General features: G+C 42.8%; 1 protein-coding gene and 1 long non-coding RNA gene across 2 annotated transcripts in view; both read right to left on the minus strand.

The window, feature by feature from the left end:
- The window catches only part of LOC309525466, a 164,154-nt gene that overhangs the window by 598 nt on the left and 136,492 nt on the right, over positions 1-27,064 (minus strand). The window lies entirely within an intron of this gene.
- On the minus strand, positions 48-25,104 carry LOC309524623 (extracellular calcium-sensing receptor-like). The gene is made up of 9 exons (XM_082209399.1): positions 24,839-25,104; positions 23,166-24,344; positions 20,419-20,646; positions 19,053-19,179; positions 14,769-14,922; positions 13,031-13,322; positions 7,218-7,445; positions 3,503-3,629; positions 48-1,291 (listed from the first exon to the last, which is right to left on the minus strand). The coding sequence occupies exons 2-9, from the start codon at positions 23,937-23,939 to the stop codon at positions 387-389; spliced, it is 2,835 nt and encodes a 944-aa protein (XP_082065525.1). The 5' UTR covers positions 23,940-24,344; positions 24,839-25,104; the 3' UTR covers positions 48-386.

The raw sequence follows: 27,064 nt of genomic DNA on the forward strand, positions 1-27,064 counted from the left end.
CATCTTTAAGTAAAATACATTTAACTAATTTACCTCAGTTGGTACCTGTAAACCTGAAATCTGTAATTCAATATGATGTGGAAGAAGAAAAGTATTTGAACTATAAATTGTAGCGCTTTCAGGTAAGATTCCTCCTTATCTACTTCACTTTATACAAGGTGGTTAGGATCCCAACCAACCACATACACCTCACTAAAATAATAAATCAGCTTAGCAGAAATCAGCAAGCCATCTGCTGTCTGCTTTGGTAATGTAGCATTTCATATGCTGGGTTGGGTGGGGGTTGGCTCCCCATGTGAGCACGTAAAAAGGTTAACCATCTATCTGAGCATTTTCACATTCCAGTCTTTGAGAAGGTTTCGCTCCCCCCTTGCTTTACCTCAACCTTAATCTTTGCTTTTCAACATAAGGTGCTCTTTTGTATTCAAATCAGGCCTCAAGACAATGATGTAGCATTTGGGAAGGAAGATGCAGCCCAGTAACCCACCACTGGAAGCCAAGATGGAGAAGATCTGCACAGCCACCATGTATTTCCCCTTGGTGCTCAAGTAAGTTGGCACAAAGGAGACCCAAACGCTGCAAAACACCAGCATGCTGAAGGTGATAAACTTGGCTTCGTTGAAACCTCCAGGGAGCTTCCTGGCGAGGAAAGCAACCGTAAAAGAGATGGCAGCCAGAAGGCCCATGTAGCCAAGGGCAGAGTAAAACAAAGTGATGGACCCTTCATTGCACTGCAGAATTGTCTGTGTGACCTGGGAATCCATGTCCAGTTCTGGGAAGGGGGGATACATTCCGATCCAGGCAATGCAGATGCCAAACTGAATCAAAGTACCAAAAAGGACAATACCATATGCCAAACCCTTTCCCACCCACTTCCTGATGCTGTTCCCTGGTCTTGTGGCCATGAATGCCAACAACACGGTAGTCGTTTTTGCCAGCACAGAAGAGACGGCGACCGAGAAGATGATGCTGAAGATGGTTTGGCGGAGAAGGCAGGTGACTTCTTGAGGCTTGCCAATGAACAAAAGGCAAGAAAGAAAGGAAAGCAGGAGAGAAGCAAGGAGGATGTAAGTGAGGTTTTGGTTGTTGGCTTTAACAAGTGGAGTGTCTTGGTGTTTAATGAAGATTCCCAAAATAGTACTTGTGATTAGGCACAAGAGTAGGGCAAAGAAAGCCAAGGTAATCCCCAGGGGTTCTTCATAGGAGAGGAAGACTATAGTCTTGGGGAAGCACTCATCCCTCTCATTGTTTGAGTACTGATCTTCTAGACACGCAAGGCAGTGTTCTGCATCTGAAAGAAAGAAAAAATATTTCAATACCCCAAACATCAAATATTTTCCTTGTTAAAACATTCCCTTGCAAAAATGTAGCATTTTTTGTGTGTAATAGTTTTATTCAATATTCTCTCTCTCGAAATTCCTAATGAACTTTTCTCACGGATACAGCATGAAATCAGTTTTCTGGAGCCTGTCAGATCTAGGGAATCAGGAATCATAGGCATAGCTGTCAAGTGTCCCTTATATGAAGGGACAGTCACTTATTCCAGCGCCATGTCCCGCTTCTGTCCCTTATTGATGGCTGTCCCTTAAATGATGTCCCTTAAATTTCAAAGGAAGCTGTCCCTTAAATGATGTCCCTTAAATTTCAAAGGAAGCAGCTCCTCTACCTCCCTCCCTGCTGGCCAGGGAGGAGGGAGGCTCCAACTGTGTTGCTTGGCTGTGTTGCTCACCCAATAAGGAGTCTTAAGAATGACTGGGGGGTGGAGCTTGCATGCCTTGTGCTGATCAAATCAGCTGCGTTCCCTGGGGACTCGCCTTTGCTCAGCGCTTCCCAGCGGAGAGGTGACGGTGGTTTTCCTTGAGGCTTTGTTTGGCTGCTGGCTGGGCTTTCTGCCTTTGGCTCAGAGGGGCTCAGAAGTCGAACATACCTATGCTGAGTGCTCGGATTGGAATCAGATAGATACGTCATCGACGGCCCACTCACCCTTGCCGGCGAAAAGGTCTATCTGGAGCGGGGGCACATGGTGGGGGGAAAGGAAAGGAGATCTCGTGGGAGGGGGGAGGCTGTGTGTGTGTGGCTAGTTAATGCAAGCTGAGGAGGTTTTTGAATGCTGGACGCCATTTTGTTGCACGTGCTGCTGCAAACTTTGCAGTGCAAAGCCAGGCCGGGGAGCCATCTTAAGTTGAGGCTGCATAGGCCTTGTGGTGCATGTGATTCAGATTCTATTCAGTTGAACCTCTGGTTACAAAGTTGGTTGGACAGTGTTCTCGAAGCTACCAGCATGAGTTTGACAAGACTGCAGAAGGACAGGAAGACTGGAGTGCCTGGAACAGGTGAGGCTGCAGGTCCCTTATTTTGGCTGCTGATCCCTTATTTTCAAGGCTGCTGGTCCCCTATTTTCAAATCTGTAAGTTGACAGCTATGATCATAGGATCATAGCTGAAGTGCAGGGAAAATAGTTACTTATCAGATAATGGACTGGTGTTGAGCTGGATACGGTCAAGACCTATGCTGCAGAGTGGCTGGGAAAACCCAGCCAGATGGGAGGGGTATAAATAGTAAATTATTATTATTATTATTATTATTATTATTATTATTAGTCAGAGCTGAAACAAGGACTACTTGAACCATATGTTTTGACAGCCCGGTCCTGTGATGCACTTTGTTGTGGAAGTCAAAGTTAAATATTACTAGAACCCAGGCCTTATACCATTGCAATATTGTGGGTAGCAGTGCTGCACCACAACTCATGGGAAAAGCATGATGGGCTTGGGACAAGAGATTCGGTTATGAGAAATGACTGGGGCATCTTTCCAAACTGAGTACCATGCACCGTGGTCAATTCATACATACACACATCATTTTTTGTGTATGCTGCCTTTCCATAGTTAAAACCGTGATCAAGGCAGCTTGCAACATGTAGCACATCACAAAATTTCAAACGGTAAGAAAGATAGTCGTTAACAATAAAGAAAACACATCAAAATGTGCCCTAGCAATCTGAACAATTTCCACATTAAATCATAGTAAGATCTAAAAAGAAAGACACAAGAAATTGATATCAATGATGGCAACAAGCGATACCTCAACCCTAGAGCCTGTTCAGCAGCCTCAAGCTTTTGTAGCTGGAGTCAGTCCAAGCCCGGCCCGGCCAGGTGGGAAAAGGCCTGCAAGGCAGCCACGATGGTCTCAGGAAGTTGAATGACTAAAAGTGGTGGTTTAGCAAAGGTTCCCTGCAAGCACCTAGAAGAGGAGTAAGGTTGAACTTGAGCCCATTTGGGTCTCTACTCCTAAGCAGTCCATCAGACAGATGATTGCCCTGAAACTGTTTCACCGGAACTGAAATTTAAAAGGTAACAGTTCTGTAGAAATCTGCATCTTGAAATTCTGGATCTGGGTTTTGCAAAGACAACTGCTGTACTTTCTACTTGGCAAACATTTCTTTCCAGGCCTAGCATTACTACGTTCACAATGAAGCTGCTGCTCCCTCAAAGCCGTTTACCTCTGTGAGTAGAAATGGTTCCTTCCATGCATGGGACACATTTATAGCAGCAAACGGGCTTTGTTTCTGGCACCACCTTGTGGGACCCAGGATGGCAACTTTCTGTACAAGTAGAACAAGGCTTGGTCTGAAGGGAATCAAGAAAACAAAGAGTGTTTGAGGAGTTTCTGCTTTGTCTGAGGAAATTAAGAAATTTTGGATAGTAGTACATGAAGAACTAAAGAAGATGTTGAAAATATCAATAACAAAAAAAACCAGAGACATATCTCCTTGGATTGATAGATGAAGAGATCCCACCGGGTGGGGTGGGGCGGGGAGAGATTTTTTCTGTATGCAAGTCCAGCTGCTAGAATAGTGATTGCTGCTAGGTGGAAGTCACAAACTATACCTACAAAGGAGGAACGGATTTGTAAACGAAATGAATATTTAATTTTGGCAAAATTAACTGCTTTAATAAGAAATCAGTCGAATCAAAAATTAAAAAAAGGAGTGGAAATGTTTTGATGAATATATGGCAAAATATTGCCCCCAAAAAGATACAGTAATATGCCTAGATTAAAATGTGAAGTACTGGATGGAAGAAAAATTAGTAGGGAAAGATAATAAGAATATATAGATGATTTGAGAAGATTGTAGAATGCAAAGATTATTGTAAATTGTATAACGTGGAGGAAATTGAGTGGGGGTGGAGGGAAGTGGGAGGAAGGAGAAAAGAATAATACAGTGGTACCCCGCAAGACGAACGCCTCGCAAGACGGAAAACCCGCTAGACGAAAGGGTTTTCCGTTTTGGAGGCGCTTTGCAAAACGAATTTCCCTATGGGCTTGCTTCGCAAGACGAAAGCCCATAGGGAAATCTCCGGGACAGCGGGGAAGCGCAGTGCGTCTTCCCCACTGTCCTCGGACCTCCTCCGAAGGCTGGCGGTGGGGCGGAGAGACCTCCTCCCGCCGCCAGCCTTCGGAAGCCTGCTCCAAAGCCTGGCGGTGGGGCGGAAAGACCTCCTCCTGCCGCCAGCCTTCGGAGCATCCTTCCGAAGGCTGGCGGCGGGAGGAGGGCTCTCTGCCCCACCGCCAGCCTTCGGAAGGCTGCTCCAAAGGCTGGCAGCAGGAGGAGGTCTTTCCGCCCCATCGCCAGCCTTCAGAAGGCTGTCCTGAAGACTTGCGGTGGAAGGAGGGTTTTCCTTCCCACCGCCAACATTCAGAATGCTGTTCTGAATGTTGGCGGTGGGGAGGAAAAACCCTCCTCCCACCGCAAGCCCAGGGAACAGAGGAGAAGCGCTGCGCGCCTTCCCCTCTGTTCCCGTACCTGTCCTGAAGGCTTGCGGTGGGGAGAAAAGCCCTTCTCCGCACCGCCAGCCTGGCAAGCGGTTTCCATAGGAACGCATTAATTGATTTTCAATGCATTCCTATGGGAAACCGTGCTTCGCAAGACGAAAAACTCGCAAGAAGAAAAAACTTGCTGAACGAATTAATTTCGTCTTGCGAGGCACCACTGTATGATGGATTGAGGAAATATAAATGTAAATGTATGGGGGGGATGGGGAGGAAATGGTGTTGGCTTTGGTACATCTGTCTTGTAAAGTAATATATGAAAACAAATAAAAAAGGAAAGGGGGGGAGACACCAAAAAGAGAGAATAAATCATCCTATTCTGATGGTCCTGTGTCTTGTCTGAGTTGAATCTTACTCTCTCCTGTGATTGAAGAACAAGGCCTATCCAAGCCATTTTGCTTTCATGAAGAACTGGACATAAGACTACAAGAACAGCAGGCTGGATCAGGTCAATGGCTCATTTGGTGCAGCATCCTTCTTCCCAAAGAGGCCAACCAGATGCCTGTGGGAAACCAGCAAGCGGGACCTAAGCACAAGAGCATCTTTCCCTCCTGTAGCTTCCAGCAACAGATACCCAGAATCATTGTTGCCTCTTCCAACTGTGGAGGCACAACATCATTATCATGGCCAGCATCCATTGATGGAACAAACTTGCTACAATCCATTACACATGCTGGACTGGCAGCTGAATTTTCATAGAATCATAGAGTTGGAAGAGACCACAAGGGCCATCGAGTCCAACCCCCTGCCAAGCAGGAAACACCATCAGAGCACTCCTGACATATGGTTGTCAAGCCTCTGCTTAAAGACCTCCAAAGTAGGAGACTCCAACACACTCCTTGGCAGCAAATTCTACAGCTCTTACTGTCAGGAAGTTCTTCCTAATGTTTAGGTGGAATCTTCTTTCTTGTAGTTTGGATCCATTGCTCCGTGTCCGCTTCTCTGGAGCAGCAGAAAACAACCTTTCTCCCTCCTCTATGTGACATCCTTTTATATATTTGAACATGGCTATCATATCACCCCTTAACCTCCTCTTCTCCAGGCTAAACATGCCCAGCTCTTTGCTTCATTGTTTTGTGGGACAGCATCTTCCCCCACACCCGAGGGCAAAAGAGTAGCCTAGAGCACTGTGGAACACATAGCTCTTTCCTCCATCACCTCAACACCACCCTGTACTTGTTAGCACCCAGTGAATGGGGCAACTGTCTCATTTTGCCCAATAGTAGAGCTGGCACTGTCAGAGCACTTCCCCCAGAGTGTTACAAGTTGAGGTCGACTCTAGTCTACAAAATCTTAGGAGGCAATTTATTTGCCAATGTTCAAAATGCTGTAAAGTGGTTCTTCTAATCTTATATGCAGAACTTATGACACAGAATTTTAACCCCTATATTGCAAATGAGAGGCTGTGAGACAGTGATTTGAATGAGACCACTGACAGAGTTTGTTGTTAATTTTCTTATTATTGTTAATTTTTCTGAATAATTTATCAATCACCTTCTAGAGCCATGTTTCCCAACCTTGGGTCTCCAGCTGCTTTTGGACTACAACTCCCATCATCCCTGACCACTGGTTCTGCTAGCTAGGGATGATGGGAGTTGTAGTCCAAAGCGACCCAAGGTTGGGAAACATTGTTCTAGAGAATCATCTCAAGGCGATGTGCAATTAAAGCAGCCAATACATTTAAAACAAAGCTAAAACAATACAGACTCATTAGTCATCTGGGAAAGACCAATTTGTCATCTGGGAAAGCCTGTCAGAACCAAAATGTCTTCAATTGCTTCCAGAAAATGCAGAGCTTGACAGGAACGCCATTCCACAAGGACAGCCACATTCAAAGTCCTGCTCCAGAGCTGCTTTCTGACATTGTTGGAACTCGCAGGAGAAACTTTCTCACAGATTGCAAGGATCTCATGGATCAATAAGAGATAAAAGGATGATTGTTCGGTTCGGTTCACAGGGTCCACACTTAGCTACTACATTACACCAGCTTGTAAAATGTAAATACATTAAAAGGTAAAGGTACCCCTCTCCGTATGGGCCAGTCGAGTCCGACTCTAGGGTTGTGCACCCATCTCACTTAAGAGGCCGGGGGCCAGTGCTGTCCGGAGACACTTCCGGGTCACATGGCCAGCGTGACAAAGCTACTCTGGAGAGCCAGCACCAGCGCAGCACACGGAAACGCTGTTTACCTTCCCGCTATAAAGCGGTACCTATTTATCTACTTGCACTTAAGAGTGCTTTCGAACTGCTAGGTGGGCAGGAGCTGGGACCAAAAGACGGGAGCTCACCCCACCGTGGGGATTCGAACCGCCGACCATATGATCGGCAAGTCCTAGGCACTGAGGTTTTACCCACAGCGCCACCCGCGAATACATCACACCCACCTTATTAAACCAATTGGGCCACATGATGGTCTCCTCATGAATAGTCAGCTCTGGGCCTGAGGAGGCTTGGGTCTCCAGCTTCCCCACTTTCACTCTTATGGCGGTTTCGTTAGGAAACGTGACCAAATTCACAATACCATAGTCAGCTACCAGCTCCCTATCTTCATCAAAATACACTTCGTCCATGGTCGTGCTGTTGAAGCGGGTGCTTCTCAGAAAAGGGTGAAGCTAGAGGAGCAATAATTTCAAGATGGGTAATTAAACTGTTTTATTTCGTTCTTTTCATTTATGAATCACTTGCCATGAAGCATCCCAGTGCAATTAACTATTTGGAAGTCCAAAATCTGTAGGAAACATTGGATGAGGGGATTTTCTGAAGCCTGTGCAATTCAAAACTTGGGTCTTGTTCTTTCATGTGGTAGTTCATGTCCAACCACCATGACTATCTGCCTCAATGCACAGTTAATGTGCCAAGATAAACCAAACAAATACATAGCGAGAGGTTTGAATGCTCTGACCCAAACTACTAATCTACAAAGGTGGTTTCCTACTGCCTCTTTGCCTGTTTTGTCCTTGCCTCTTTCCTGCCAGCCTCCACTGGGAGCAGGTCATTTGGCCAAATCTCCCTGTAGGTAGGGTTGCCATATTCCCCAAACTGAAACTCTGGACAAACTTGTAGAGCTTTTTTTGTGAACATCTCCACCCAAAATTAAAAATTATTGGGAAATGATGTATAATGAATTGAAAAATATGTTCAAGATAACTTTTGTTAAAAAGCCAAATGCATTTTTGTTAAGTATTATAGGACAGGAACTGCCAAAAGAACAAAAGAAGCTATTTATATATGCCACAACGGTGACTAGGATTCTACTAGCCCCAAAATGGAAAGATAACAAGATACCAATAAAAGAATCTCAAGTTAAAGTTATGGAATATGCAGAAATGGTGAAACTTATGGGAAGACTTAGAGACAGTGACAGTAGAGACTTTTTTAAAAATTGGGAACCATTCATGCTGTATTTACAGAAATAATGTAAAGAAGTTGACTCACTAGCAGGGTTTGAGTAAACACTCACAATTTAGAAAACAAATGTAAAGGTTAAGAACAATAAACTGTAAATTAAATTAAATGGAAGTTCTAACTTGAAAGAAGGTATGCTATAAAAATGATAAGAATATAAGAGCATTTAGTTAAAAGATTACAAAAATAAGGAAAAATAAATTAAGCAGAAGCAGCAAATATTTAAAAAACCAGAAGGGGAAGTTGAGGGGAGTCATGGGGGGGATTTTGATTCTTTTATTATTATTATTTTATATGATGAATGTGTTGAATATTAATGTGTAAAATTAATAAAATTTGTTTAAAAAAACAAGATGCAATAGTGACGTGGTTGACTAGGGAGGAAGTGGGTGCGATCCTTAATTGGGAGCACCGCCATTCGTAGGAAATGGATTGTTTGTTCTCTCGCAGTGATCATTAAAGTTTCTAACTGGTAAGAAGACTCCTTGCCTGGGACTTCCGGGTTGGCGCCTCCGGCAATGGCGGAGCTCCTCCATTCGGGAGGAACTTGCTCTGTGAAAAACAGTGTCTGACCGCCACGGCGAAGGTGGAGACCCATCGAAATCACAAGCGAGAGAAGCTTGTGAACCTTGGATTCGGCTGGCACCTTTTGCGCCTCCCCTACTCGCAGGGAAACCCTGTTTTGGGGATCCGGAGCGACGTGGGGTGAGTGGCGCGGTGCTTTGAATCAACTGCTTCTTTCACGGAGTGAAGCCACATTGCTGTTGCCGGAGTGCACTGACCTTTTCCTGTGGACAATTGGATTTTAAACAACTACCCGTGAGTAAAACGGAAAATTGGATTTTTAAATACCTTAATTTGGCACTGAAGCGGGAAGGTCATAAACAGGAAGTCTGCCTTCCGTTTTTGTAAATAGACTGAAGCAAAGATGTTACAAGTTAAAGTCTTTGAAAGCTTTTGGCAAAGGATTAAATTTCCATTGGTTTAAAATACAAAACCCCCCTTGGAAGCAGGAGAAGAGGGGGAAATTTTGGACCTAGTGAGCCTGCAGGAGAGAGTGGAAAATCAAATTACCACTGCTCTGAACCTGGGAACGGGCTGCCAGATGACGTTTGGAGAGAGTGCATTTGACAGAATGGATTTGACAGCTAGCTAAATAAGAGTAAGATACTGTTTCCATTGTCCTCCTCTGTGTTTAAAAAAGAGGAAAAGTAACTGAAAATTTATCTTTAATGCTTGAGTTGTGCCTGAAAGAACTGATACAAGTGGAGACTGTTTCCCTCTAGAGGGAGCTTTTGAAACAGGAGCGTAACTGGGGGATTTCCAGCTGCAGATAAGGATTCTGAGAACCAGAGATTGACCTTGGACCATTTAAAAATGTTGACAGGAGAGGCCATTGTGACTGTTTTATGTAAGATAAGCTGTACGCTGGGACAGCTTCACAAGAAGATGGATGACATGACTTTTAAAGTTGATAATTTGGAACAGAAAGTGACTAATTTGAGTCAAAAAGCGAACACCAACACAGAAATAATTCAGGACTTGGTACAGGAACCCATTTTGGCAGGACAAATGGTGGAGGAGAAGGAGGAGAAGAAGAAAGCTGATGTTGTTGAACATAAATAAATACAAGTGAGATCCGTGGCTTTACAGAAGCAAATTGAGGACTATAAATTGAGGCCTTTTATGATTGAATTTAGGAAAAGTCAGACTCTGAGGAATGGATCCCGGCTTGGACTAAAGAAGGAAAGTTGGAAAGATCCCTCTATGCAGGGATTAACTGACTTTTGGGACATGGACTCGGGTCTGGAGGAGATTGAAGTTTTGGGGGCCTTTGGATTTGGAGGAACCTTGAAATATGCCCTGAAATACTTTATGGACTGTAGCTTCAACTATGGAAATTTGGCTGATCTGTTCAGAAGGAAGAAAAGGATTGACGGTTGGAGTTTCCCCGAGATTTGCTCTTTAGCATTAAAGAAAATGAAGAAGACCTGCAGAAGGGACTTGGAAAAGAGTTAAGAGCCTCGGACATAAGATCACCAGGTTGATGGACTTTATGAAGTTGACGGAAAGGACTGGCAGAATCCGAAACCAGGGAGAGGAGATGGTGGAAGAAGATTGGAAAATTTAAAGTTTATATATAGACATATGGTAAAACTAATGAGTGATAGAAAAATGGTGGAATGATTTTTTATGGGCTTAGCAGAAATGTTATAAGGAGTTAAGCATATATAAGTATTTTAGTTTTAATGGAAAATAAGGTTAAAAAATACGTTATTTACAATATGATAGAAAATGGAGAAAGATGGAAAGGATTTGCTGAAACAATTACTAGAAGTGGAATACAAAAAGGGAGGTGAGAGGAGGTCGAGGAAACAAGGGAATGAAAGACAGAGTACGGAAAAGGGATGATGTATGTTTTTAAATTGCTTTTGCTTTGTTTTATTTAGGGTTAAGGTTAGGGAGTGGGGTTTGTTCAGCTTAGTTTAATGTGTTTAGTTTTGAGTTTAGGTTGTGTTTTGTATTGTCTATATATTGTACTGTATTGTTTTTTCCCCTTTTTGCTTTCCTCCTTTGTCTTTTTTCTGTTTTTTTCTTCCCTTTTTGTAATCTATAAAAGTAATAAATATTATTATTAATTTTAAAAAAGAAGAAGATTCCTTTCCCTTTGTTCTTCTTATCTACTGCCAAATGGGGGAAGGAAGCCAATAGATCAAAGTGTCTTGTGCCATAGATCAGAGTGTTTGCTCAGGTGGCTCAAGAGTGGGCAGCAATGTGACCGACTTCCCGGGAGCTACCTGCCAATGGTAGGCAGGTCCATAATAGAAGTGAGTGAGTGGGAAGGTAGAGTCCCGCCACACACTCTTGCACCACACACAGTCAGATACTCAACATGCACATTCACACATATGGATATATATACACAACACACATACTGAACACACCTACAATTTCTAGTCCAATATTGCTGGATCTAAGTGGCAGTGGGTCGTCAAACTCTCTTTCCCATCACATCCTTGTCTGGATCCTTTTTAAGAGGTGATGCCAAAGCTTCAGCTTGTCACCTGCATGCAAAACATTTGCCCTTCCAGTACAATGCAGCCCCTCAGTAGTGGGACAGCGAGCAGCATCACGCTGCTTGAAGGGTTCCCAGAACCCAAGCAGAAGAAAATGGTGCATGAGAACAACAAACATGGGCTATCCATTTCAGCTGTCATTTCAATGGCTCTCACTCTTTCTCACCTGCCATGCCTCTCCGCTCAGAAGATCCAGTCTGTCTTCTTCTGTGGTCATCATGCGGCTAGATACAGATGTGATCAGAGCATGAAAAGCATGTGCCACAGTGTACACAGCATTGTACACATTGTAGCTCTCAGCAGACATATCATTCCCAAGCCAAGATGTTGGAATGCTTTCCAGCTTTCCGCTCCCCATGCATCTTTTCCAGGTTTTCCGTGACCATCTCTGGTTGGAATCAGAGCAGTCAAACATGCTGGACCAAATACGATCCAGGAAATGCCCATCTTGAGTCAAGAAAAGGCCCTGGGATTTTGTCCGCTGGTTTGTTTGGATGACAAAAGACAAAGCTCCATGGAAGAATTTGACATCCCAGTATTGAAAAGAAGAGCTTAAGGTGAAGCCCCACAGAGCTGTGGAGATCCAAACCTTCCCTATAGGAGCACTGAATTTTCTTTCAGTTCTGCTTAGGACATGAGGCAACAGAAACATTGAGTCAGAATCACCATAATAAATGATCACATTGGCTGTTCTCTGCATAATATGTGCTCGGAAATCGTTGAGTGCTCTTCTTGGAATACGGATGTTAATAGAATATACTATTGGAATCTTGTATGTGAAGGCTACACAGATGCCATTCTCAATGAATGCTACCTTCATGGTTCTCACAAAGTGATCTCCACCATTATTATCTGGAGCAAATAAACCGACCCATATCCACCTGAAATGCAGGAGCAACTGAACTATCCCCATGTATTGTGAAGTTTCCTTGGGGCTCATCCAGTAGGAAGAGGAGAACTGGGTGTTATCACTCAGAATATGGTTGACAAAACCATAAGTGAGCTAGAAGGAAAACAATAAATGCTTAGCATTCAATATAATGTGGACATTTGTTAGCCAAAAAATGGTTTCCACTGAAGAATGCAATGTTCCAAACATCTACTCACTCTAAGTTCTGGGGAATTTGATTGGACTTACTCCCAGGTAAGTGAGCCTGGGGTGGTGGCAACTGATTGACCTGCTTTTGAATCATTGCGTCCACAATCTTATTCATGGTTTGCACACACCAGCACTATTGCAACATTGTTTTGCAGGCCCCATGCACATCATAATTCCCTTCCTACTTCTATTAGCAGCCAAAGATGGAGGAATTTTGAGCTGAATTACATCCCCTCCCATCTTTTCCCAACCTCACTCTATTCACATTTCCTGTAGTGCTCTGAAGTGGCCTGATTCATTATCAGTATGGATTATCGTAGGAAATTCCAATAGCAGTCTCCATCTAAATTTCCCCAACTACCCAAGGCACAATGCAGTGTGCTGCTGAAGTAGGGGATTGCAGAAAATCTAAATACTGGCTCCAACCAACCTATTCTGGTGTTCTCAGTAGCACCACCATTGCTGCTCACCACCAGCTAAGCCCATCAGTACAACAGCTTATTGTGGAGGGGGATACTATACCAATGAATTTCTCAACCAAGGAGCTGGCCCTGAGAAAAAGACTCCCTTTGTATCTCTATACATGTGTGGCATGGTTGGCAACCTGTCTCCATACCTGAGGGACCTTGTAAACACCTAGCATGGTTGCCACCTGGAAAAAGGTTTCAAAGTCCCCTCCTTGAATAACAGCCAGGAGTTTTCCTTGCCTCCCACACTTGAAATTAGGGACCATCCAATGTCTGGTAGAGAACAGGTCTATGGTGGCTTCATAGGCTCTCCTGACGCTGAAGCAGTTTTCATAGATGCTGTAGCCAAGGGTGATATTGGGTAAGAGCTCAGGATTTTCATTGATCTCTTTAATGGCGAACAGGATGGCCAGGACGTGCTGATAGTTTCTCTCCACTATCCTGGAATGAAAAACAAATGGCATATCAACTGGTAAAATGGTATGTTCCAGTCCTGCTCTCCCCACAGCCCCCCAAAATGCCAGTGACTACGAGTGACCTACTTGGAAGGAAGACCTGCAAACTTTTCTATTCCACTAGTTTAAAAATGTACGAAGCAGACCTGAGCTTTGTCTTGTAGATGTCTCATAGCAAGAAAGAGAAAAACCCTGCCCGGGCTAGGTTAGGGTTTCTTTCTTTCTTTCCCCCAAATTCAATCTTTTTAAAAATATACATTTATACAACACTCTCTGTTTTTGTTTGTAACAAAAAAAAAGAAAAGAAAAAGAAAGCGGTGGCAACTGAAGCAAAGATACTTTGTATACCTCACAATACACATGACACTACAATTTATGAAAAAAGAAAAAGAAAGAAAATAAAATAAAACAAAGAAGAAGAAAAAGTAGTTGAGGTTCTAAAAAAGACTTCCAAACATTCTCATTGTACATTATCTGTTAAGTACACTTTTACCTCACATTTACTTATTTCTTCTGTTTTTTCACTATACACCTTTAGGTTCCAGGCAAAAACGTTCCTTTTCAACCAGGCCTTCCTGACTTGATCTACATCCTATACCCTTTTAAAAAATGCTGGCTCTTTTTTTTGGGGGGGGGGGTGTTATTGGGTTGTTGGTTTTGCTTTGATTTTATGTATTTAATATTTTATGTGAACTGCCCTGAGACCTTTGGGTATAGGGTGGTATAGAAATAATAATAATAATAATAATAATAATAATACTCAGAAAAGTGACTTTTTAAAAAGTCACCTTTTTCTCGCTCATTATACAGTATACTACAACAGTGGGACAATGGGTTGCAGCAGAAAGTCAGTTAAAATTAACCAAGTCAGGGGGAAAACTGATTTAGAGTGCCAGCTAAATTTAGGGTTCACAAATATAGACTTCACAAAGCGTCAGATGTTCGGAAGCTGATGTATACTGAATCAGAGCATTACTCCATCCAGTTCTGTATAATCAGCACTGACCTAGTTGCCCTCCTAGATTTCAAGAGGGCTGGCTCCTGGAGATGCTGGGGACTGAAGCTGGGGCATTCTGCAGGCAAGGCAGACTCTGTTCTACTGAGCACATCCCTGCTCAAGAGTTCCTGAAGGAAAAGGACACCTCAAGAAACTTGGACTAGTACTTTGAAGCAGCTTCTTCTAAATCTCAGCAAACAGCAAAGAAGGGAAAGCGATTTGGCAAGAGTAGGTGTTGGAAAACTGCATCTGTGCCCAGAAAACAGGGACCATTGGGGCAGCCGCCATTCATAGCTATGAGTGAGTTGGTTGCTACCCAAGGCACCTTGCAAAAAATATTCTGAAATTGAGAACCTGGGAGTCTGCAGCTCATGTTAGAATCCTGCAGGGGAGACCAGAACTAGCTGAGAAAAAGCAAAAGCTAGCAACACTTACGGGAGGAAGTCATGGACAGGGTCAGATGTGAAAGCATGTGTTGGATAGATAGCTGTCCTCAGCGGTATAACTCCAGTAATGAAGTAATCACCCGGTCTGTAATAATTATTTGGAGACATTCGTAGGCTTGAGATATCTGCATCTACGCTCATCACTAACCCAAAGTGCAAATGAAACAATAACAGCGGCAGCATCATTTTAGGCCCAAGCATACAGTCGATACCCTCCTTCAATTGATTTTATTATACCAATAAATTTGTCGAGAGATCTGCCAAGAAAGAAATAAAACCGCCTACAAGCCTCATCCCGTGTCTCACTTCAAAGTCTGTCATCTAGGCTAATGGAGATGCAGTCAAACATCAGACCCACAGACCACCCCTGATTATCCAAGTCCCCATCCTTATTAGCCATAAATATATCTATCCAGATTTGGTGGAAGAAATGATTGATAATTTTGGGTTTGAATTATTTTTATTTACTGATAATGCTCAAAAGTGACCTCTGGGAAAATGCTGTGGAATTCTGGTCACAGGGACACAAATCAATCACAATGATTTTGATAATTGCAGGGGATGTATAATCACCTCTTTGCATGCTCTCTCTGAGGCAAATGCACAGGTGCAGAGCAGGAGAAAACATGTTTGCAAAAGTTCACCCAAGTCATGTCTTGCTTTCCCAAGGGACAACTGAAAGGCCACTGAACTTGGACCATGTTTAGTGGAGCTGTGGGCGACCATCAGCTGACCATAAGTATCATCTTGTAATTTGCCTAAGGTGGAAAAATGCCTTTGGATAACCCTGGGAAGCAGTTTCCTTTGCCACCGGGGGCTCTTGAAAAAGAAGATTGTCAGTGTGCACCAAAATGTCCCATGCCTCCACAATATAAAAAGTTTAATTGTTATTGTCCTTAGAGAAAGGAGCTAAAACACCAAGAGAAAGTATAACTACAGAGTCTAAATTGTGAGAAGGACATGTGAGACTGCGTTTAATCTTTACTGCTTCCATTGTGCAGAAGTTAAGAGAAAATTCTGAATATACAATTTACATTTGAGGGTGGAGGATAAATAAATGTGAAGAACTTTGCCCCTTTTCTTTTAAATTGAAGGCTTTTATCTGTCAAAATTGTTACTATATTTATAAAGCACCAGTGCTATAGATGAGAGTTTACAGTGTAGTATCACTGCCACACAAAAAATAGGTCCCTCCTTTCAGACCTTCCAGTCTAATTTGAATGGAGTGAAAATCTCTACCTGTCTACATTCCTTGTAGGATGAATAGAGAATTTCTGTAATTTTTAGGAAGTGCAAAAACTACAACACTTAATGTGGAATGCTTACAAGTGATAAAGACCCCCACCCCATCACTTATAGAAGAGAGCAGGTAGGCAGAGATCAGCAGCCTGGCTGCTGTTGAATCTAAACCTCTTTTTTGAATGCCCCCAAAACCAGCAATTCCAGAGAGCCAGTATGGTGTAGTGGTTAAGAGTGGTGGACTTGTAATCTGGTGAACTGGGTTCGATTCCCTGCTCCTCCACATGCAGCTGCTGGGTGACCTTGGGCTAGTCACATTTCTCTGAAGTCTCTCAGCCTCACTCACTTCACAGGGTGTTTGTTGTGGGGGAGGAAGGGAAAGAAGATTGTAAGCCACTTTGAGACTCCTTAGGGTAGTGATAAAGCCAGATATCAAATCCAAATTCCTCCTCCTCCTCCTCTTCTTCTACATCATGACATGGCATGTACTCAGAGACATTCCTTGGAAGAAAGATGGCTACTCCATGATGATAATAATAATAATAAAAGTTTTGAAAAAGTCTGAAAGTCCACACACACACACATATAGTTCTGAAATTTAGCTGAGTAATACATTTGACACAACAATCTTTCAGCATGTACTGGAAAATTTATATCGAAAGGTTTATTGTTTAGTGTACATTTGATTGTAAGATAAAACATATGTGAAGGGACTTGACAGGAAATCAAAATTGAAGAAAAGATTTTGTAAGATAAAAGGGGAAAATACTTTCCTAATTATCAATTTGGGGGGGGGGGCTGTGTGTACATATATGTGTGTTTGGAAGGAAATAAGATGGTAAATAACAAATAACAAACTAAATATTGATGTATGTAATTTTTATTTCTCAATTATATTTAGTGGTTGTATGGTTGTAATGTTTTTTGTAACATAAAATCTTTCAATAAATTTTTTTTTTAAAAAAAGACACAACCTTAATCTTTCCTTCTCATCATTAAGTGTGCCTTTGTATTCAAATCAGGCCTGAGGACAATGATGTAGCATTTGGGAAGGAAGATGCAGCCCAGTAACCCAGCACTGGAAGCCAAGATGGAGAAGATCTGCACAGCCACCATGTGTTTCCCCTTGGTGCTCAAGTAAGTTGGCACAAAGGAGACCCAAACACTGCAAAACACCAGCATGCTGAAGGTGATAAACTTGGCTTCATTGAAACCTCCAGGGAGCTTCCTGGCGAGGAAAGCAACCGTAAAAGAGATGGCAGCCAGAAGGCCCATGTAGCCAAGGGCAGAGTAAAACATAGTGACGGACCCTTCATTGCACTGCAGAATTGTCTGTGTGACCTGGGAATCCATGTCCAGTTCTGGGAAGGGGGGATACATTCCGATCCAGGCAATACAGATGCCAAACTGAAAGGCAGAACCAAAAAGGACAATACCATTTGCCAAACTCTTTCCCACCCACTTGCTAATGCTGTTCCCTGGTTTTGTGGCCATGAATGCCAAAAACACAGTTATAGTTTTTGCCAGCACAGAAGAGATGGCGACCGAGAAGATGATGCTGAAGATGGTTTGGCGGAGAAGGCAGGTGACCTTTTGAGGCTGGCCAATGAATAGAAAGGAGGACAAAAAGGAAAGCAGGAGAGAAATGAGGAGGATGTAAGTCAGATTTTGGTTGTTGGCTTTAACAAGTGGAGTGTCTTGGTATTTAATGAAGATTCCCAACATAGTACTTGTGATTAGGCACAAGAATAGGGCAAAGAAAACCAAGGTAAACCCCAGGGGTTCTTCATAGGAGAGGAAGACTATAGTCTTGGGGATACATTGATCCCTCTCATTGTTTGAGTATTGATTTTCTGGACACTGATGACATTGATCTGCATCTGAAAGAAAACATTATTTTTGTACATCAAACCCCAGAAATTTCTATATCATCCGTATATTCCCTACCTAAATAGAGCATTCCCCCCCCCCTTTTAGTAATTTTATTCAATATTCTGAATTGTACTGTAGTTCCTAAGCAACACCTCAGAGTGGATAGGATGCAATGAATACTTCAGCCAGTTGTCATGAAGACCCATTCCTGTTATGTGGTCTTCTGTGGAAGTCAAGAACTGAATAGTAATGGAAACTAGGGCTGTGCAGCAGATTTGGCCAAATTGTGAACTGACTCAGGCCAGTTTGTGCCCTGTCCTGTTTAGGCTGAAGCAACTACAAATGACTACAGAGTGGGTCAGGTTTTCCTGAATTTATATGTAGCAGTATATGCTAACTGGTTGCCCCAATCTCTGAGAAATCCAGACAAACTGTCTCCAAACTGTTGCGATTGTTAGCACCATATAAGGACAACATCATATAAGGACAACGCCAGTGTTGGGAGAGCAAGAGTTAAAAAAAGGCCAGAACCTTACTCAGCAGTCTCCTTTAAAAAGTTAGTTGTCTGTTTCTTAGTATTCCCCTACCCCTTCCAATTTTGACCCTAGTTTTTAAATAAGGTTTCTTTACAGCTAGGTTCGGTTTTCTGTGTCTGGCCAGCATTTAATCTTGTGTTTGTGTGTGGGTATGTCTGCATTGTGAGTATATTCTACACCTTCCAGCAGATACCAAATTTAGCAAACTAATGCCCTCTACAGGGGTTGCTGTGGCTCAAAATTTCATGTCTCTATTTTTAAAAAAGAAGAAATCGATGGCCATTTTGGTTTTGCAGTGCAAGTCAATTGGCTTTTCAGGAGATTTGTATTTACTGGATCACAATCTGGATTTGAATCCAGTGCAGGTCAGATCAGGTCTGGAATGAATCAGGTCTGATCCAGATTTACAAGTCATGACTGCAAATCAAATTGGGGTGAAGTCTAGGCACAGCTTTTCTGCCATTGCCATTTTGTGATTAGCAGTGTAGCACCACTGAAACAACTCATGACAAGTCTTGAGATTTCTTTCCAAATGTCTCTTTTTAGACCTAGCATGATTACCGTTACATTCACAGTGATCTCCTCTTCATCCCCCAGAGCCTGCTGTTCCTTCAAAGCTGTTTTACCTGTGTGACTAGAAATGGCTCCTTCCAGGCATGGGGCGCATTTATAGCAGCAGATTTGCTGTCCTTCTGGCACCACTTTGCTGGATCCAGGCTGGCAGCTTTCTGAACATGTGGAATGGGGCCTTGTCTAAAGGGCATCAAGAAAACAAACAGTATTTTAGGAGCCCTTGCATTCTCTGTAGGTACTATACCATTCTGCTCTGATGGGTCTGTGTCTTAGAAAACTGAATAATAATGATGATGATGATGATGATGATAAATGTTATTTATACCCTGCCCTCCCCGGCTAGAGCCGGGCTCAGGGCAGCTAACACCAGTAAAATTACAGTAAAATCATACTGGGGGGGGGGGACCAATTTAAAATACAGGTTAAAATGCAATTTAAAATGCAGCCTCATTTTAAAAGTAGCTCATAGATCAAAACCATAAGGGGAGGGAAAACATAAGGGTCAGACTGAGTCCAAACCACTGCATCAGGTTCCTCATTCTTGCCTTTAAAAAATGATCTATATCTACATCCAGTGCTTTTTTTCTTTTTAAAAAAATGCTTAGGGGTACTCTCATTTTCCTACTCACATTGAAATACTGCTTCTCAATGAGACCAAACTTAGATTCACAAAATGTTTAGGGGTATGTATTCTGGGCTGCATCAATAGGAGTATAGCATCTAGATCAAGGGAAGTAATAGTGCCACTGTATTCTGCTCTGGTCAGACCTCACCTGAAGTACTGTGTCCAGTTCTGGGCACCACAGTTCAAGAAGGACACTGACAAACTGGAACGTGTCCAGAGGAGGGCAACCAAAATGGTCAAAGGCCTGGAAACGATGCCTTATGAGGAACGGCTAAGGGAGCTGGGCATGTTTAGCCTGGAGAAGAGGAGGTTAAGGGGTGATATGATAGCCATGTTCAAATATATAAAAGGATGTCATATAGAGGAGGGAGAAAGGTTGTTTTCTGCTGCTCCAGAGAAGCGGACACGGAGCAATGGATCCAAACTACAAGAAAGAAGATTCCACCTAAACATTAGGAAGAACTTCCTGACAGTAAGAGCTGTTTGACAGTGGAATTTGCTGCCAAGGAGTGTGGTGGAGTCTCCTTTTTTGGAGGTCTTTAAGCAGAGGCTTGACAACCATATGTCAGGAGTGCTCTGATGGTGTTTCCCGCTTGGCAGGGGGTTGGACTCGATGGCCCTTGTGGTCTCTTCCAACTCTATGATTCTATGATTCTATTCTATGATTCTATGTGTACCCCTGCGTACCCCCAGTAACCATACAGTATTATTATATTTAAATAACAAATGTGAGGTTGCAGCTGAGACCAGCTTTTACATTCACTTTTAGCACAAAACACAAATACACTCCCCACCTGGTTGAACCATTTGGGCCACGCAGTGGCCTCTTCGTCGATAGTCATCTCTAGACCTGAGGATTCCTGGGTCTCCAGCTTCCCCACTTTCACTCTTACAGCAGTTTGGTTAGGAAATGTGACCAAATTCACAATATCGTACTCAGCCACTAGCTCCCTATCCTCATCAAAATGCACCTCGTCCTCCATTGTACTGTTGAAACGGACACTTCTCAGAAAAGGGGCGAGCTAGTAAGAAAGAGAGAGTGTGTCAACATCTGTAAATGAATTAGATTCATCTCTTCTTCCATCCCAATCTTCATTTTTAAAAATTTATTTGGAAGAAACAGAGGTAGTCCTTGAATGTGGGAACAAGTGCGGAAAAAGTGAAAACAAGTACAGTGGTACCTCAGGTTAAGTACTTAATTTGTTCCGGAGGTCTGTTCTTAACCTGAAACTGTTCTTAACCTGAAGCACCGCTTTAACTAATGGGGCCTCCAGCTGCCACCGTGCCGCTGGAACACGATTTCTGTTCTCATCCTGAAGCAAAGTTCTTAACCTGAAGCACTATTTCTGGGTGAGCGGAGTCTGTAACCTGAAGCGTCTGTAACCTGAAGCGTCTGTAACCTGAAGCGTATGTAACCCGAGGTACCACTGTATTGGATCTATGATGGGGGGGGGGATTCATGAAAACAATTGTTTTGCTCAGTTCCACAGCTACACACACTTCATTAGAAAAGTGATTCGTAGAAGAAATTTTTTAATTAAACATTAAATAGAAAAATGTTCTTATGATATGAACACCTTTTCAGTGTGAAAATGGTGGGGAACCTGTTATTTTTCTCCTGACTGGTCCCAGAAAAGTTATAATGTAACTGTGAGTTCAGTGGTAGTCTTCCAAGAGGAATTAGACTTACAGATCCTTTTTTAAAAAAAGATTTCAGTTATGGCAGTTAAAAGTAGGCTCTTGCTTTTACATGGGACAAGAGAATTGAAATGGGTCAAATCGTGATAGGTCCTTTAATGGTCATTCAAAATCATTAGTCCTTTGCTACAGTCCAATGAGAATACAGATTTCTAGGCAGAACCTGAAGACTGGTCAGAGAGGGCTTTAGTAAACAGATTAGCAATTTAGTTGAATCTAGCCTAAATGGTTAGCAACAGGAGGCACACTCTATTTAAGCTGTGTAATTATAAATAATTGGTGGGGTTTGTAACCCCCAGTTTACACAGGCCGGGTTCTTGACAAGGGGTGACTCTGTTGCACTGGCAGGAGTGAGCAGATGAATCAATCAATCAGTCAGTCAGTCAGTCAGTCAATCAATCAATCAATCACAACCAATGAAGAATTGCGACAGAATGACACATGGAGAGGCAGAGGCCAAAAGCAGAACAGAAAACAGGAAGGGACACAGTGAGGAATCACTTCTGTGGGTTGCATTATTCAATTACCCTTTTTCATCTGGCATACCAACAGCCATTTTATGCCCCAGATCACCAACTCAGAATTATTGACTTAAGCAGATACTATCATAAATTGGAGCTGGCTTAGAAACACGGGAAACAGCTTTATGCTAAGCCTGGCTACTTCTCTATCTAGACACATTTTTAAAAACCTCTGATTAGCGTTGCCTCTTTAGGAACTCAGGCAGAGGCACTTCTTCACCTGCTTATTTGAATCCTTTGAACTGGGAAGACTAGAAATTAACCTCAGAAGTCCTGCATGAAAAGCAGACATTCTACTGCTGTGCTACAGACCCTCACTAGTGGTGTAGGAAAAAAATGCAAGTGGCCAGAGTTTAAGGGATTATCCAGACTTGCACTTGTCCTGCACCTAGAAAACATGCGTTCTAGTGGTTTTCTGATTGTCCCACACTTTCTAGGTATAGGTCCAAGCAGTTTTGCACTTGTCCCACTGCTTTCTTCTGGAAAAATCCACTCTTTAGTGATGAATTGGAGCAAACATCAATCCAGAGAAAACCCAGGTGGTGTTTCTTCTGGGGAAAGCAGTCTGAATGAGTGTTATGGCTTGGTCTCTCCCACAAATGTGAGATGACTCTGGCTGTTAATTATTTCAGATTTATTGCTAAAACAACAAGCTAGGATGGAGCTCCTCTACTCATCGTCCTCCCCAGAAGATGGAGTTGCCCGGACTGAGCTCCTCCCCCTTCCCCAGCACTGAAGCCCCCACTTTCTCTTCCAGTATCTTTCACATCTCGGCCACTTTTGAGATCCTACGAAATTTGGGAGAGAATGTTTCCCACATTCCAACGTCTGCCTTCCGCTGCTAACTGTTCTCTCCCTATGCCTACTTCTTCTCCTGTCGGCATCTGAGCTTCACTGACAATGAGCCCTACATGAAGAAGAAGAAGAAGAAGAAGAAGAAGAAGAAGAAGAAGAAGAAGAGGAGGAGTTTGGATTCGATATCCCGCCTTTCACTCCCCTTCAGGAGTCTCAAAGTGGCTAACATTCTCCTTTCCCTTCCTCCCCCACAACAAACACTCTGTGAGGTGAGTGAGGCTGAGAGACTTCACAGAAGTGTGACTGGCCCAAGGTCACCCAGCAGCTGCATGTGGAGGAGCAGAGACACAAACCCGGTTTCCCAGATTACGTGACTACCGCTCTTAACCACTACACCACACTGGCTCTCAAGCCAGTGAAAGAAAATACTACATGAACACAAAACCTTACAGTCAACCCATAATATTGATATATAAAATTTGATAAAAATTTCACCTACAATGGATCTCTTTCCCTCTCCTTCTTACCTGCCATGGGCTTATGCTCAGAAAATCCACTCTTCTGTCTTCTGCAGGCATCACGTGGCTAGATACAGATGTGAGGAGCTCATGGAAGGCATGTGCCACAACATAGACTGCATTATAAACATTGTAGCTCTCAGCAGACATTCTTTTCTCAAGCCAATGTGTGGGGAAATCGTCAAGCTTTCTCTTCCCCATACATCTTTTCCAGGTTTTTCTTGACCATCTATGGTTGGAATCAGAGCAATCAAATGCTTCTGACCAAAACTCATCGAGGAAATATTCATCTTGAATCAATAGGTGGTCTTGGAATTTTGACCTCTTGTTTGTTTGGATGGTAAAGGACAATGCACCGTGGAAGGATTTGACATCCCAGAATGCAAAAGATGTGCTTAAGGTGAAACCCCACAGAGCTGTGGAGACCCAGACTTTCCCTACAGGGGTCCGTTTTCCTTCTTCAATCCTGTTCAGTATGACAGGCAACAGACACATGGAGTCAGGATCCCCAAAGTAAATGATCACATTAGCTTTTCTCTGTGTAAGGTGCGCTTCCAAATAGGAAGGTTTTCTGCGTAAAACATGAACGCCAGCAGCAATTAGTTGTTGAATCCTATCTGTGAAGGCTACACAAATGCCGTTCACAAAGAATATTGTCTTCATGGTTCTCAAAAACCAATCTCCACCATCATGCTTCGGAGCAATGAGACCGACCCACAACCACCTGAAATGGAGGAGCATTTTCACCATTCCCATGTACTGGTGAGTTTCCTTTGGGCTCATCCAGTAGGAAGAGGGAAACTGGGATTTATCATTCAGAATATTGTTGACAAAGCCGTAAGTGAGCTAGTAAGAAAAGGAATCAATGTTTAGTGTTGGGAAAAATGCTCAGACATTGCCAGCCTAAAACCTGCTTAGCTGCACATCCTTACACATGTCGCACTGAGTTCAGTTGAACTTACTCCCAGCTAAGTGGATGCCAAATTATTGACATTTCTTTCCAATCACCCTATGCTTGACTACTTTTGCAGAGCTGTTTCTGGAGTACAGCCTTGCATCTGTGCTCTGGACAAACTTCCCCAAACCGAACTCGTTTGGCTCCATTTTTCTTGCTGACACACCGAACAATCAAGTTCTTACAGATGCAGGCCAGGTATTATGTGGCACCTGTACGAATAAAGTTCAGTTCTGCCAATCATAGAATCAAGGAGTTGGAAGAGACCACAAGGGCCATCGAGTCCAACCCCCTGCCAAGCAGGAAACACCATCAGAGCACTCCTGACATATGGTTGTCAAGCCTCTGCTTAAAGACCTCCAAAGCAGGAGACACCACCACACTCCTTGGCAGCAAATTCCACTGTCAAACAGCTCTTACTGTCAGGAAGTTCTTCCTAATGTTTAGGTGGAATCTTCTTTCTTATAGTTTGGATCCATTGCTCCGTGTCCGCTTCTCTGGAGCAGCAGAAAACAACCTTTCTCCCTCCTCTATGTGACATCCTTTTATATATTTGAACATGGCTATCATATCACCCCTTATCCTCCTCTTCTCCAGGCTAAACATGCCCAGCTCCCTTAGCCGTTCCTCATAAGGCATCGTTTCCAGGCCTTTGACCATTTTGGTTGCCCTCCTCTGGACACGTTCCAGTTTGTCAGTGTCCTTCTTGAATTGTGGTGCCCAGAACTGGACAATCAAAGGGGTCCAGTGGGGACGCATGGGGTACGGCAATCTTGTAGGAAAACTGGTCCCAGGTTTTTGAGGAAATAAAGTGGAGAAGCAAATAACAATAAGAATTCTCCCATTTCACTCTGTTAGATGCTACTTGGGGAGGGCATGTTGATGTGTCACTTGCAATGCAGCCTGCCTCTGTGTTCAGGGTTCCAGCCAGTCAGACACAACCTTTTTCCATGGATGCTAACACACACACACACACACACACACACATGCACCCCACAGGTTTTCTAACCCCACACCCACTCTTGAACAATCAGCTGGCATTCCAAAGCCCCATAGCAGGTTCAGACCTCCTTTAGCAATTTCTGTATTTGTGTGGCCAGGCATCCCCCACCCCCAAAAAATATATCATCTAGCACCATGAAAAAATGAGACATGACCACTTGCATTTGGGTCAAATCAGACAAAAACTTTATTACAGGTGGAAGAGGTTTGGCATTGTAGGAAACTAAAATGGCAGCTTCCACTTAAATGCCCTGGAACATTACAAGCTTAGGGGCATTTCAGAGTTTAGCCAGAAATGTAAATGGCGGCTCCAAGCTACTCTGGGGCCCACAGCAATGCTGCTGCTGCCATCCACTGCTGCCCAGTGCCAGAACTCACGTGGTTCTGCTATGATGAGAGATTTCTCTCATGCTGACCCTGAGGAGAAAACCATCCTTCAATATCTGTGTATGCCTGTTATGTCCATACCTGAGGGACCTTGTAAACATCTAGCATGGTTGCCATCTGGAAAAAGGTTTCAAAGCCCCCTCCTTGAATAACAGCCAGGAGCTTCCCTTGCCTTCCGCACTTGAAATTAGGGACCATCCAATGTCCGGTAGAGAACAGGTCCATGGTTGCTTCATAAGTATTCCTGACACTGAAGCAGTTTTCATAGATGCTGTAGCCAAGGGTGATATTGGGTAAGAGCTCGGAGTTTTCATTGATCTCATTAATGGCAGAAAGGATAGCCAGGGCATGCTGGTAGTTCCTTTCCAACAGTCTGGAATGAAAAACAATTGGAATGTTTCATATAATCATAAATCTCAGCTCCTGTGGTATTTCATAATACCAGGAGAGGAAGGAGAAATCTTGTTCTATAATTCTCCATGACTTAGTTATATCTCTGATTAAAGTCTCAACCAACAAGCAAGTAATATGCAACCATCTATATATACAAGAAAAAGACAGATCTCTATATATTGGTAGTGTGGCTAATTGGAGCTATATCAGTTTCCCCAAAACGTTAAGATACTTCTCCACTTCTTCAAATACTAAAAAAAAATGCTGTATTTGGAACATTTATAAAAAAAAACAGTCCTTTTAGAGAATGCTTCCCTCTGCCTTCCCTGCAAAACATGGCAAGCCAGGAGTTAATTAACTATTAATAAACTATTAATAAATTGATACCTACAAACATCTATCAAGTTCAATGTATAAATGATTTCACACTAAGGTATTTAAAGGGATTTATAGATAAGTTGTAAAATATGGGAATTTCTGAATTGTATGATTAATATCTAGCAATTTATAGATGATTTTGTGCTCATTTTATACCTGGATTTTTCTCCCAATATTTATCTCTATAAATCAGTACAACTGATTATGTCCTACTGAACACAAAGGAACTTACTTCCAAGTAAACAGTCACAATGAGGTTTACTTCCAAGCACAGATGGGAGAGAAATTGTATTAAACAGAGGGGGAAATGTGGAGAAGCAAACTTATAAATGGAAAAAGGAGAAACCGAAATTGCCAGGTTCACGCAACCCTATTTCCAAGAACACTGTAATCAAGTAACTCTCTGTGACTTCTTTTCAAATGTGTTGCTGTGTAGAGTCCTTCTGATCAGGATTGTAGCCAGCCAGTCATGCCCCTTTCCTGGATATGCCAGTCGATCCCTCCAACAGTTTTACTAACAGCACTCTGCATGCATTCTGTGTCCACTAAGCTTTCCTTTTTAAAAAAATAAAATAAAACGTGTTTTTCCAAATGTCAGGATTCACCCAAGCCAAATGAAACCTTCCATTATGTCTAAATGATGTTGTTCTTTTCTATATAAGAATCTAAACTCAGAGAATGAGTTCCCTATTAGCACAGACCTCACAGCAGTTTACAGGGAAAGGCAGTTGCACAGAAGATCAGAATTGGCTGAGGACAATTAAAAGCTAAGAGCAAACAACACTTACGGGAA

Source organism: Podarcis vaucheri, assembly GCF_965113315.1.
Source record: "Podarcis vaucheri genome assembly, chromosome: 2".
Lineage (NCBI taxonomy): Eukaryota > Metazoa > Chordata > Lepidosauria > Squamata > Lacertidae > Podarcis > Podarcis vaucheri.